This window comes from Rhincodon typus, chromosome 1 (genome assembly GCF_021869965.1).
Source record: "Rhincodon typus isolate 14 chromosome 1, sRhiTyp1.1, whole genome shotgun sequence".
In the NCBI taxonomy this organism is placed as follows: Eukaryota; Metazoa; Chordata; class Chondrichthyes; order Orectolobiformes; family Rhincodontidae; genus Rhincodon; species Rhincodon typus.
The window spans coordinates 189,504-202,192 of NC_063332.1; the positions used below are offsets into that span (position 1 = coordinate 189,504).

The following is a 12,689-nucleotide window of genomic DNA, read 5'->3' on the forward strand; positions in this document are numbered from 1 at the left end:
TTAGGCAGAGGCATACAGGTTACATTGCACAGGGCGTGCACTAGGTGAGATCAACGTTAGCAAGATCAGCGTTATTTGAGAACAGAGAGTCCACTCAACAGTCTGATAATGGCCGGGAAGAAGCTGTTCCTGAACCTGCTGGTGCTTGTGTTCAGGCTTCTGTACCTTCTGCCTGATGGAAGAGGTTGTAGGAGATCATTACCAGGGTGCGATGGGTCTTTGATGATGTTGTCAGCCTTTCTGCAGCAGCAAGCTGTGTAAATGGAGTCCATGGATGGAAAGTTAACTTCAGTAATGGTCCGGGCTGTGCACACCATCTTTTATTGTTTCTTACAGTCATGGGCAGAGCAGTTGCCGTACCAGGCCATTATGCACCCGGGCAGTATGCTTTCAATGGTGCATCTGTAGAAGTTGGTCAGGGACCTTATGGACATGGCAAATTTCCTGAGTCACCTGAGGAAGAAAAGGCATTGCTGTGCCTTCTTCACTGTCACATCTACGTGGGAAGTCCAGGATCATTGGTTATCATCAGTCTGTGGAACTTGATGCTCTTCACTCTCTCAACCTCAGTTCCATTGATGTAGATGGGGGTGTGTTCTCCTTTCTTTCTGAAGTCAATGATCAGTTCTTCAGTTTTTCTAACATTGAGAGAGAGGTTGTTTTTATTGCACCTCATCACCAAGCCCTCTATCTCCTTTTTGTATTTTGACTTGTCATTGTTAGATATCCGTCCCAATTCAGTGGTGTCCTCAGCAAACTTGTAGATGGCATTCGTTTGGAAATTGGCGACAGCCATGGGTGTACAGGGAATACAGTAGGGGGTGGGTGTACAGGGAGTACAGTTGGGGGTGGGTGTACAGGGAGTACGGTAGGGGACTGAGGATGCACCCTTAGGGGGCTCCAGTGTTAAGCATTATTGTGGAGGAGATACAGTTACCTATCCTCATTGATTGCGGTCTACGGGTCAGAAAGCTGAGGATCCAGTTGCAGAGGGTGGAGCCGAGACCAAGATCACGCAGTTTTGAGATCAGTCTGGAGGGAATAATGGTGTTGAAGGCGGAGCTGCAGCAAATGAGCAGGAGTCATTTTATTTCACAGCCTCCTGTAGATAGATCACATCCACTGGCTCTCCTTTGTCTAACTTGCTCGTTACCTCCTCAAAGAATTCTAACAGATTTGTCAGGCATGACCTCCCCTTGTTGAAGTTGAAGTGACTCAGCCCTATTTCACCATGCACTTCCAAGTACTCCACAATCTCATCCTCAATAATGGATTGTCAAATATTACCAGCAACCAAGGTCAGGCTAACCAGCCTATAGTTTGCTGTCTTCTGTCTCTCTCTCTTCTTGAAAAGGAATGTTACAGTAGACATTTTCCAGTCCTCTGGCACCCTTCCTGACTCCTTCCCCTGATTCCTGAAAGATCACCACCAATGCCTCTACAATCTCCTCAGCAATCTCCTTCTGAATTCTATGTTACAGTCCATCTGGTCCGGGTGATTTATCCATCTTCAGACCTTTCAACTTCCCCAGCACCTTCCCCTTAGTAATGGCCACTACACTCCCCTCTGCCCCTTGATTCTATTGATGTTCTGGTTTGTTACTAGTGTTTTCCACCATGAAGTACCTATTCAGTTCCTCTGCCATATCTCTGTTCCCCGTTACTACTTGTCCAGCCTCATACTCCAGCGGCCCAATGTCCACTCTTGCCTCTCTCTTGCCTTTTATTTCATTTCTTACTAACAAGGCAATCCCGTCCCCCTGCTGCCCACCATCCTGTCCTTTCAATAGGACGTTTATCCTTGGATATATATTTCTCAGCTCTGATCCCCTTGCAGCCATACAAAAAGCTGCTGTGTAAGATAAAGGTACATGGCATTACAGGCAATGTATTAGCATGTGGATAGAGGATTGGTTAACCATCAGAAAACAAAGAGTGGGGATAAATGGGTGTTTTTCTGGTTGGTGATGGGTGGTGTGCCTCAGGGATCAGTGTTGGGACTGCAGTTGTTTACAATTTACACAGATGATTTAGAGTGTGTCAAAGTTTGTGGATGACGCAAGATGAGTGGTAGAGCAAAATGTACAGAGAACACTGAAAGTTTGCAGAGGGATATAGATAGGTTAAATGAGTGGGCAAGGGTCTAGCAGATGGAGTATGATGTTCATAAATGTGAGATCATCCGTTTTGGTAGGAATAACAACAAAGGGGAATATTATTCAAATGGTGAAAAATTGCAGCATGTTGCTGTGCAGAGGGACTTGGTTGTCCTTGTGCATGAATCACAGAAGGTTGGTTTGCAGGTGCAGCAGGTAATTAAGAAGACAAATAGAATATTTTACTTCATTACTAGAGGAATGGAATTTAAAAACAGGGAGGTTATGCTGCAGCTGTATAGGGGGCTGGTGAGGCCACTCCTGGAGTACTGTGTACAGTTTTGGTCTCCTTACTTAAGAAAGGATGTACTAGCACTTGGAGGGGGTGTAGAGGAGGTTCACTAGGTTGAACCTGGAGATGAGAGGATTAGTTTATGAGGAGAGATTTATTAGACTGGGACTATACTCATTGGAATTTAGAAGAATGAGTGGTGATTTTATAGAAATGTAAAGTTATGAAGGGAATAGATAAGATAGAAACAGGGAGGTTGTTTCCACTGGCGGTGAAACGAGAACAAGAGGAAATAACCTCAAAATAAGGGGGAACAGATTTAGAACTGAGTTGAGGAGGAACTTCTTCACCCAAAGTGACGAAGATGCAGAGATCCTTCAGCATGATCTGGACAGGTTGGGTGAGTGGGCAGATCAATGGCAGATACAGTATAATTTGGATAAATGTGAGGTTATTCACTTTGGAAGCAAAAACAAGAAGGCAGGTTACTACCTGAATGGCTGTAGATTGGGAGAGGGGAGTGTGCAGTGGGACCTGGGTGTCCTTGTGCACCAGTTGCTGAAGGTAACATGCAGGTACAGCAGGTGGTAAAGAAGGTAAATGGGATGTTGGCCTTCATTGTGAGAGGTTTTGAGTGCAGGAGCAGGGATGTGTTGTTGCAGTTGTACAGGACCTTGGTGAGATCACACCTGGAATATTGTGTGCAGTTTTAGTCTCCTTTTCTGAGGAAGGGTGCTCTTGCTCTCGAGGGAGTGCAGCGAAGGTTTACCAGGCTGATTCCAGGGATGGCAGGTCTGACATATGAGGAGAGATTGACTAGATTGGGATTGTTTTCACGACAGTTCAGATGAATGAGGGGGGAATCTCAGACTTATAAAATTCTAACAGGACTGGACAGGGTAGATGCAGGGAGGATGTTCCTGATGGTGGGTGTGTCCAGAACCAGGGGTTGCAGAATGAGGATTCGGAGTGGACGATTTAAGACGGAGATGAGGAGACATTTTTTCACCCAAAGAGTGGTGAGCCTGAGGATTTCATTACCACAGGAAGTAGTTGATGACTAAACATTGAATGTAGTCAAAAGGTGACTAGATATAGCACTTGGGGAGAATGGGATCAAAGGTTATGAGGAGAAAGCAGGATTAGGCTATTGAGTTGGGTGATCAGCCATGATCTTATTGAATGGCAGAGCAGGCTCGAAGGGCGAGATGGTCTACTCCTGCTCCTGGTTCTTATGTTCTTATGTCTCTGTGATATCAACAAGATCATACTCACCAATTTCAATCTGTACTACAAGCTCATTTACCTTGCTTTGTATACTGCATGCATTTAAGTACTACACCCTTCGTGCTGAGTTGACTGCACTCCTTCTTATAGAGTTCATGGAGGGCTTTTTTCCCTGGAGTGTCAGAGGCTCAGGGGTGACCTTATCGAGGTTCATAAAATCATGAGGAACATTGATAGGGTGAATAGTCAGGGTCTAGGATAGGGGAGGGTAGGAGAGTCCAAAACTGGAGGGCATAAGTTTAAGGTGAGAGGGGAAAGATTTAAAAGGGACCTGAGGAGTAACTTTTTCACACACAGGGTGATGCGTGTATGGACTGAGCTGCCAGAGGAAGTGGTGGAGGCCAATATATTTAAAAAGGATCTGGATAGGTACATGAATAGGAAGGGTTTAAAGGATTATGGGACAAATGCTAACAAATTGGATTAGTTCAGATTGAAATGTCTGGTTGGCGTGGATGAGTTAGACCGAAGGGTCTGTTTCCATGCTGTACAACTCTATGACTCCATACTCCCGTATCTGCAGTGCCTGAAGTAAGATTCCTGACCCATCCTCTCTATTCTATAACTTGTTCTGGAAACTTTAACCTCTGCTGAGCCCTCCCCCTGCTTTAACTTGTTGCATAATTTGCCATGTAACTGAACACCCTCTGGCAGAGGCATGGTGAGGGTGGGAAAGCCTGGAGCAGGATTCTGGGGTGGAAATGAAAATTGGACTTTTTTACCTTATTCTAAGTTAAAGTGAATTGCAGCATGTATGTACAGTGAATGTACACACTTTTCACTGTATTTTTACATTGAATACATGTGACAATAAATGATTCAATTAAATACATGTGACTGCAGGCCCAGTGTGGTTGATTGTTAACTGCCCTCTAGGATGAGCAATAAATGCTGGCCTTGCCAGCCCTGATCCCGGGAATGAATTAAAAGAAAAAGCAAAAGGAGCAGGGAAGTCTTCTTCTTGGTTAGGCCACAGGTGGAATACTGTGTGCGGCTCTGGTCTCCACACTATTGGAAGGATGTGATTGCCTAGCTGGAGATTCCCCAGCTTCCCCATGTTGCCTAGAATGGAAAGTCTCTGTTTCAGTCCCTTGAAATTATGCCATTTCCACCCCGGGAAAAAGCCTCTGACTATCCATGCTATCTATGCCTCTCATCATCTTGTACACCTCTATCAAGTCACCTCTTATCCTTCTTCACTCCAATGAGAAAAGCCTTAGCTGCCTCAACCTTTCCTCATAAGACCTGCCCTACAGTCTAGATTTGGTGGGAACATAGGAGGCATGGTTAGTAAGTTTGCAGATGACACCAAAATTCATGGCGTAGTGGACAGTGAAGGATGTCACTTCAAAGTACGACAGGATGTTGATCAGATGCCTTGAGCTGTGGCAGATGGAGTTTAATTTAGGTAAACATGAGGTGCAGCATTTTGGAAAGGCAAATCAGAGCAGGACTTATACACACAATGGTAAGGTCCTGGGGAGTGTTATTGGACAAAGGGACCTAGGAGAGTAGGGTATATGAATAGGAACGATTTAGAGGGATATGCGCCAAATGCTGGCAAATGGGACTAGATTAATTTAGGATTTCTGGTTAGCATGGACAAGTTGGACCGAAGGGTCTGTTTCCGTGCTGTACAGCACTATGACTCTATGACACTGCTGCGGAGGGTTGTGGAAGATCAGTCCTGGAATGTGAGATTTCTGATTATCAATGGCAGACAGGGTTATGGGATGTGGCAGGTTAAAGACATTGATCAACCATGATCATATTGAATGGCAGAGCAGACTCAAAGGACTGAATGGCCTACTTTTGTTCCTGTGTTCTCATTTGCTGGTGTGCTGAGTACAAGCTGTTTCCTTATGCTCTATGAGATAGTAGGAACTGCAGATACTGGAGAATCTGAGATAACAAGGTGTAGAGCTGGATGAACACAGCAGATCAAGCAGCATCAGAGGAGCAGGAAGGCTGACGTTTCAGGCCTAGACCCTTCTTCAGAAATCAGAAATTTCTGAAGAAGGGTCTAGGCCCGAAACGTTAGCTTTCCTGCTGCTCTAATGCTGCTTGGCCCGCTGTGTTCATCCAGCTCTACACCTTGTTATCTCCTTATGCTCTATGTCCAGTTGTTTCTGTAGTAGTTCCTCTATCCTGTTCACCGTTAGTCTCCACTCCTGCTCTTGTGTTTGTTGTTTGCTTTTTCAGTGAAGCTGGTTTCTGACCTGTATTTTCTCATGTTTTATCTCAGTCACTCCAGCCACCCTCAATGCCTGAATTAGGTCATGATTTGATGTTGATCGAATAAGCAGAAACCACACAAGAGCCCGGTTAATGAGAGTGGGATGAACTATATCAATGCAAAGAGTTGAACTCACGGTGCAGTGGAGACAGATAGTGAGAGGGAGTTCAATGTTCACTCAATGACTGTTTTTGCTTTGTACTTACAGCAATGGACATCGATGTGGACTATGAGCGGCCGAATGTAGAAACGATTAAATGTGTCGTAGTTGGGGACAATGCGGTGGGAAAGACAAGGCTGATTTGTGCCAGAGCCTGCAATGCTACCTTGACCCAGTACCAACTGCTGGCTACACATGTGCCCACTGTTTGGGCAATAGATCAGTATCGGGTCTGCCAGGAGGTAAGTCAGAGTTTATTGCTGAATACTGCAGCTCAGGCCAAGGGGTGTCTCATAAGGCCACAGATTCATACAACACAAAAAGAGACCACTCAGCCCAAACTGTCTGTGCTGGCTTTCTGAATGAGCTGTGCGATAGGGTTGTGGCCCAGCTTTCTGCCTATACCTGTACAAACTCTTATAAAAATACCCATCTGATAATGTGTTCCAGATCTTAATGTCCTTCTACATGAAGTAACCTCTCCTAACCTTATTGAGTTCCCTCGTCAGTAATGTGAAGTCTATAACCTTGAGTTAACACCCTGTTTGGCAGAGCAGAGAGTTCCTCCTCTAACAAAACACCAACAAATTCGAAAATAATATTTTATATAAATTATATGCTGAACTAATAATATGTTGTGGAAGGACAACAATCCTAGTTTGTCTAAACTTCTTGATCGCAGACATCTTCTTACATACGTTTCCTTTGTACTTACAGTTAACAGAATTTAAATCTTTATATCTCAAATCTACAATATCTGAGATGGACAGGAAAATCATGGGGTATTTGACCACAGAACCCTGGATGTACAGGTTATTGTTTTTGTTTATCCATTCCTAATTGCCCAGAGGGTAAATAAAAGTCAACAATATTGGCGTGGGTCTGGAGACACATGTAAACCAGACCAGGTTAGGATGGTGGATTTCCTTCTTTGAAGGACATCAGTGAACCAAATGGGTTTTCCTCAACAATTGTTTCATGGTCAAAACGTGGAACAAAAACAGAAGTTGCTGGAAAAGCTCAGCAGGTCTGGCAGCATCTGTGAAGAAAAAAATCAGAGTTAAAGTTTTGGGTCTGATGACCCTTCCTCAGAACGGGTTTCATGGTCATCAGTAGATTCTTAATTCCAGGCGTTTTTGTAATTAAATTCAAATTCCATTCTCTGCTGTTTAGGGATTTGAACCCAGGTCCCCAGAGCGTTAACCAACTTTCTGGATTAATAGTCTAGTGATAGCACCACTGGGGCATTGCCTCCCCCAGTTAATGAGCAAGATGGGTTTTTCTGACAATTGACAACAGGTTCATGGTCATCATTAGATTCTTAATTCCAGATATTTATTGAATTCAGATTCCACCATCTGCCATGGCAGGATTCGAACCCGGGTCCATAGAACATTACCTGGGTCTCTGGATTAATAGCCTCCCCCAGAGACAGTACAAGTAACAAGAGAGGAAATAGTGTCAAATAAGAAAATGGAAGGTAGCGATGAAGAACAAAGAACAGGACAGAAAAGGAACAAGCCCTTCAGCCCACCAAGAAATCACTGATGCATGACACCTTTCTAAACTAAAGACTCTACATGGTCCATATCCTTCTATTCCCTGCCTATTCAGAAGACACAAAAGTTTAAAAACACGTACCAACAGATTCAAGAGCAATTTTTCCCCCACTGCTATGAGACTTATGAACGGACCTCTCATATATTAGAGTTGACCTTTCTCTGCACCATCTCTGTAGCTGTAACACTATATTCTGCATTCTGTTCTATTACCCTCATGTACTTATGTAAGGTATGATTTGTCTGGTTAGCATGCCATACAATACTTTTCGCTGTATCCCGGTACATGTGACAATAATAAATCAAATCAAGTCAAACCAGCTCACCGTGGATCCCATGTGACTTCACAGTTTGTACCAGCTTGTCATGTCAAATTCAAGAAAATTACGGTCATCAAGGAGGCAAATTGTTGGAGCTGCAAGCAGGTTTCTGATTAAATCTCCCCTCGGTCTGCTCTGGTCTAGGGAGAACAACCCCAGCCCATCCAATCTTACCTCATAGCTGCATTTTTCCAATCCTGGCAACATTCTCGTAAATCTCCTGTACCTCCTCTCCAGTGCAATAATGAAGAGACTCAAACTGCATGCAGTACTCAAGTGGTGGCCCTGTCAATTATTTATACCGTTCCAGCATAATCTCCCTGCTGTTCGATCCTGTACCTCAGCGAATCAAGGAAAGGTTTCCATTTGCCATCTTTAACCATCTGATCAACCTGTCCTGTTACCTTGAAGGCTCTGTGGAAATTCACTGTGAGGATCCTTGTCCCTCTACACCTCTCATTACCTCCCCTTAATTATGTATTCCATTGCTTTGTTCGACATCCCCAAATGCATCAACTCACACTTTTCTGGGTTGAATTCCATTTGCCTCTTGATTTGATGTGATTTATTCTCATGTGTACCTAAGTTACATGTGAACACAGACTGCTTCAGTATCTGAGGAGTCACGAATGGTGCTGAACATTGTGCAATCATCGACGAACAACCCCACTTCTGCCTTTGTGATGGAGGGAAGGTCATTGACAAAGCAGCTGAAGATGGTTGGGCCGAGGACACTACCCTGAGGAACTCCTGCAGAGATGTCCTGGAGCTGAGATGACTGACCTCCAACTTCCTCAGTCATCTTCCCATGTGCCAGGGATAACTCTAAGCAGTGAAGAGTTTGCACCCTGATGCCCATTGATTCCAGTTTTGCTAGAAGTCCTTGATGCCTCACTTAATCAAATGTGACTTTGGTGTCAAGGGCTGTCACTCTTACCTCACCTCTGGAATTCAGCTCTTCTGTCCATGTTTGAACCAAGGCTGTAATGAGGTCAGGAGCTGGGTGGCCCTGGTGGAACCCAAACTGGTCGTCACTGAGCAGCTTATTGCTGAGCAGGTGCTGCTTGATAGCACTGTTACTGACTTCCATCACTTTACTGATGATCGAGAGCAGACTGATGGGGCGATAATTGGCCGGGTTAGATTTGTCCTGCTTTTTGTGTACAGGACATACTTGGGCAATTTTCCACATTCCACAAAGAAGATTTACGAGGATGTTGCCAGGACTAGTAGGCCTGAGTTACAGGGAGAGGTTGGCCAGGATAGGACTTTATTCCTTGGAATGGAGGAGAATGAGGAATCAGCTTATTTAGGTATATAAAATCATGAGGGGCATAGATAGGATGAATGCATATAGTCCTTTTCCCAAGGATGGGGAATTGAAAACTAGATGGCATAGGTTTAAGGTGAGAGGGGAAAGATTTAAGAAGGACCTGAGGGGCAACCTCTTCAGGCAGAGAGTGGTGAGTATATGGAATGAGCTGCCAGAGAAAGTGGTTGAGGCAGGTACAATAGCAACATTTAAAAAACATTTGGATAGATACATGGATGGGAAGAGTTTAGAGGGACATGGACCAAATGCAGACAATTAGAACTAGCTGAGTGGGCACCATGGTCAGCATTGACCAGTTTGGGCCAAAGGGCCTATTTCCATGCTGTATTATTCTATGACTCTATGACTCTAATGCAACTCCCTGACTTCTTTTACATCCCTCCCTATCAAGCCTGAAACATCTAAATCCTGGAATGCTGAGCTGTCAGCGCAGCCCATCTTTTAACCAGGTTTCTGTAATGGCCATAACATGGTAATCCCATGTACAAATCAAGACCCTAAGCTTCTCTGCCTTACCTGTTATACTCTTTGTATTAAAATACACTTCAGATCCCCAGTCCCATCGTGTTCATTAACTCAGCTCTGCCTGTTCTTTCTATTGGATTTACTTGAGTTAACATCAACCTTCTCCTCATGCTGAACTGCTGCTCTGGTTCCTCCCCGCTGTCCACCAGTTTAAACCCTCCTACATGACACTAAGCAATTCTCATTGCAAGCATAGTGATGCCCCTCCAATTTATTTGCTTCCAGTTTTCTTGTACAACTCCCTCCTGCCCTGGAACAGATCACAATGATCCATATGTTCTGCACACCTGCCCCCTACACCAACTCTTTAGCCACATATTGAACTCTACTGTCTTCCTATTCCTAGCCTCACTGGCAGGTAACACAGGGAGTAATCCTGAGACACTACCCTGAGGAACTCCTGCAGAGATGTCCTGGAGCTGGGATGACTGACCTCCCACAACCACAACCATCTTCCTATGTGTCAGGTATGACTCCAACCACCGGAGAGTTTTCCCCCTGATACCCATTGATTCCAGTTTTGCCAGGGCTCCTTGATGCCACACTCGGTAGAATGCAGCCTTGATATCAAGGGCTGTCACTCTCACCTCACCTCTGGAATTCAGCTCTTTTGTCCATGTTTGAACCAAGGCTGTAATGAGGTCAGGAGCTGAGTGGCCCTGGCGGAACCCAAACTGGGCGTCACTGAGCAGGTGCTGCTTGATAGCGCTGTTACTGACACCTTCTATCACTTTACTGATGATCGAGAGGACACTGATGGGGTGGTAATTGGTCGGGTTGGATTTGTCCTGCTTTTTGTGTACAGAACATACTTGGGCAATTTTCCACATTGTCAGGTAGAGTCTTGGAGTTGTACAACATGGAAACAGACCCTTCGGTCCAACTCATCAATGCCGCCCAGACATGCTGAATTAATCAAATCCCATTTGTCAGCAATTGGCCCATACCCCTCTAAACTGTTCCTATTCATATGCCCATGCAGGCACCTTTCAAATGGTATTCTTCAGGTATGCCTGGCGCTGCTCCTGGCGTGCCCTCCTGCACTCTCCATTGAACCAGGGTTGATCCCCTGGCTTGATGGTAATGGTTGAGTGGGGGATATGCCGGGCCATGAGGTTACAGATTGTGCTGGAATACAATTCTGCTGCTGTTAATGGCCCACACGCCTCATGGATGCCCAGTCATGAGTTGCTAGATCTGTGCGAAGTCTGTCCCATTTAGCACGGTGATAGTGCCACACAACATGATGGAGATTGTTCTCAATGTGAAGGCGGGACTTTGTCTCCACAAGGAGTGTGTGATGGTCACTCTTACCGATACTGTCATGGACAGATACATCTGCAGCAGGCAGATTGGTAAGGTAAGCTTTCTATAGGTATGTCAGGAATAAAAGAATGACTAGAGTAAGATTAGGGCCAGTCAAGGACAGTAGTGGGAAGTTGTGCGTAGAGTCCGAAGAGATAGGAGAGGCGCTAAATGATTATTTTTCGTCAGTATTCACACAGGAAAAAGACAATGTTGTCGAGGAGAATACTGAGATACAGGCTATTAGACTAGACGGGATTGAGGTTCATAAGGAGGAGGTGTTAGCAATTCTGGGAGGTGTGAAAATAGATAAGTCCCCTGAGCCGGATGGGCTTTATCCTAGGATTCTCTGGGAAGCTAGAGGGGAGTTTGCAGAGCCTTTGGCTTTGATCTATATGTCATCATTGTCTACAGGAATAGTGCCAGAAGACTGGAGACTAGCAAATGTTGTCCCCTTGTTCAAGAAGGGGGTTAGAGACAACCCTGGTAATTATAGACCAGTGAGCCTTACTTCGGTTGTGGGTAAAGTGTTGGAAAGTATTATAAGAGATAGGGTTTATAATCATCTAGAAAGGAATAATTTGATTAGGGATAGTCAACACGGTTTTGTGAAGGGTAGGTCGTGTCTCACAAACCTTGTTGAGTTCTTTGAGAAGGTGACCAAACAGGTGGATGAGGGTAAAGCGGTTGATGTGGTGTATATGGATTTCAGTAAAGCGTTTGATAAGGTTCCCCATGGTAGGCTATTGCAAAAAATACGGAGGCATGGGATTGAGGGTGATTTAGCGGTTTGGATCAGAAATTGGCTAGCTGTAAGAAGACAGAGGGTGGTGTGTTTTTCCCTCGTTGGTTCCCTCACCACCTGCTGCAGACCCAGTGGAGCAGCTATGTCCTTCAGGTCGTTGTGGTGAATCTTCTCTGCACTCACTCCAGTGCAATCACGTCTTTCCAATAGTGTGGTGACCAGAACTGCACACAGTATTGCAATGTTTTATCAAGTTGTAACAGGAGTTTGATCACTGCCTTATTCTACCCCCTGTCTAATGAAGACCAGCATCCTGTATGCCATTTTGTCTGCCCTGTCTACATGTGCTGATGCCTTCTGGGATCTATGGACCAAAATCTCTGTCTATCCTTACTCTATCCTATTCCATCTTTGTGTTGTGAAGGTTCTGGAACGATCGCGAGATGTTGTTGATGAAGTTCCAGTTTCTCTTCGACTGTGGGATACCTTTGGTGACCATCACAAAGATCGTCGCTTTGCATATGGCAGGTAAGATAGAAGGGCAGCTTGGTTTTCTCAGGGAAGCCTGTGTGATGTTAACATGATGGGCTGAAGGGCCTGTTTCTGAGCTGTACGACACTATCATTATACTGGAATTAGGATTTGCTTTATGGCCACGTACTCAAATGAGTACAGTGAGAAGTATAGCACCTTAGAACATAGAACATAGAACATTACAGCGCAGTACAGGCCCTTCGGCCCTCGATGTTGCGCCGACCTGTGAAACCAATCTGAAGCCCATCTGACCTAAACTATTCCATTATCATCCATATGTTTATCCAATGACCATTT

At 44.8% G+C, this 12,689-nt stretch overlaps 1 protein-coding gene across 2 annotated transcripts in view; it reads left to right on the top strand.

The window, feature by feature from the left end:
- Positions 1 to 6,121: 6,121 nt before the first annotated feature.
- The window catches only part of LOC109923894 (rho-related BTB domain-containing protein 1-like), a 90,478-nt gene continuing 83,910 nt past the window's right edge, over positions 6,122 to 12,689 (top strand). For both annotated transcript variants that reach the window (XM_048598051.1, XM_048598060.1), the window contains exons 1-2: positions 6,122 to 6,313; positions 12,283 to 12,386. In XM_048598051.1, the coding sequence (XP_048454008.1) occupies positions 6,122 to 6,313; positions 12,283 to 12,386 (296 nt within the window). The remainder of the gene's footprint in view (positions 6,314 to 12,282; positions 12,387 to 12,689) is intronic.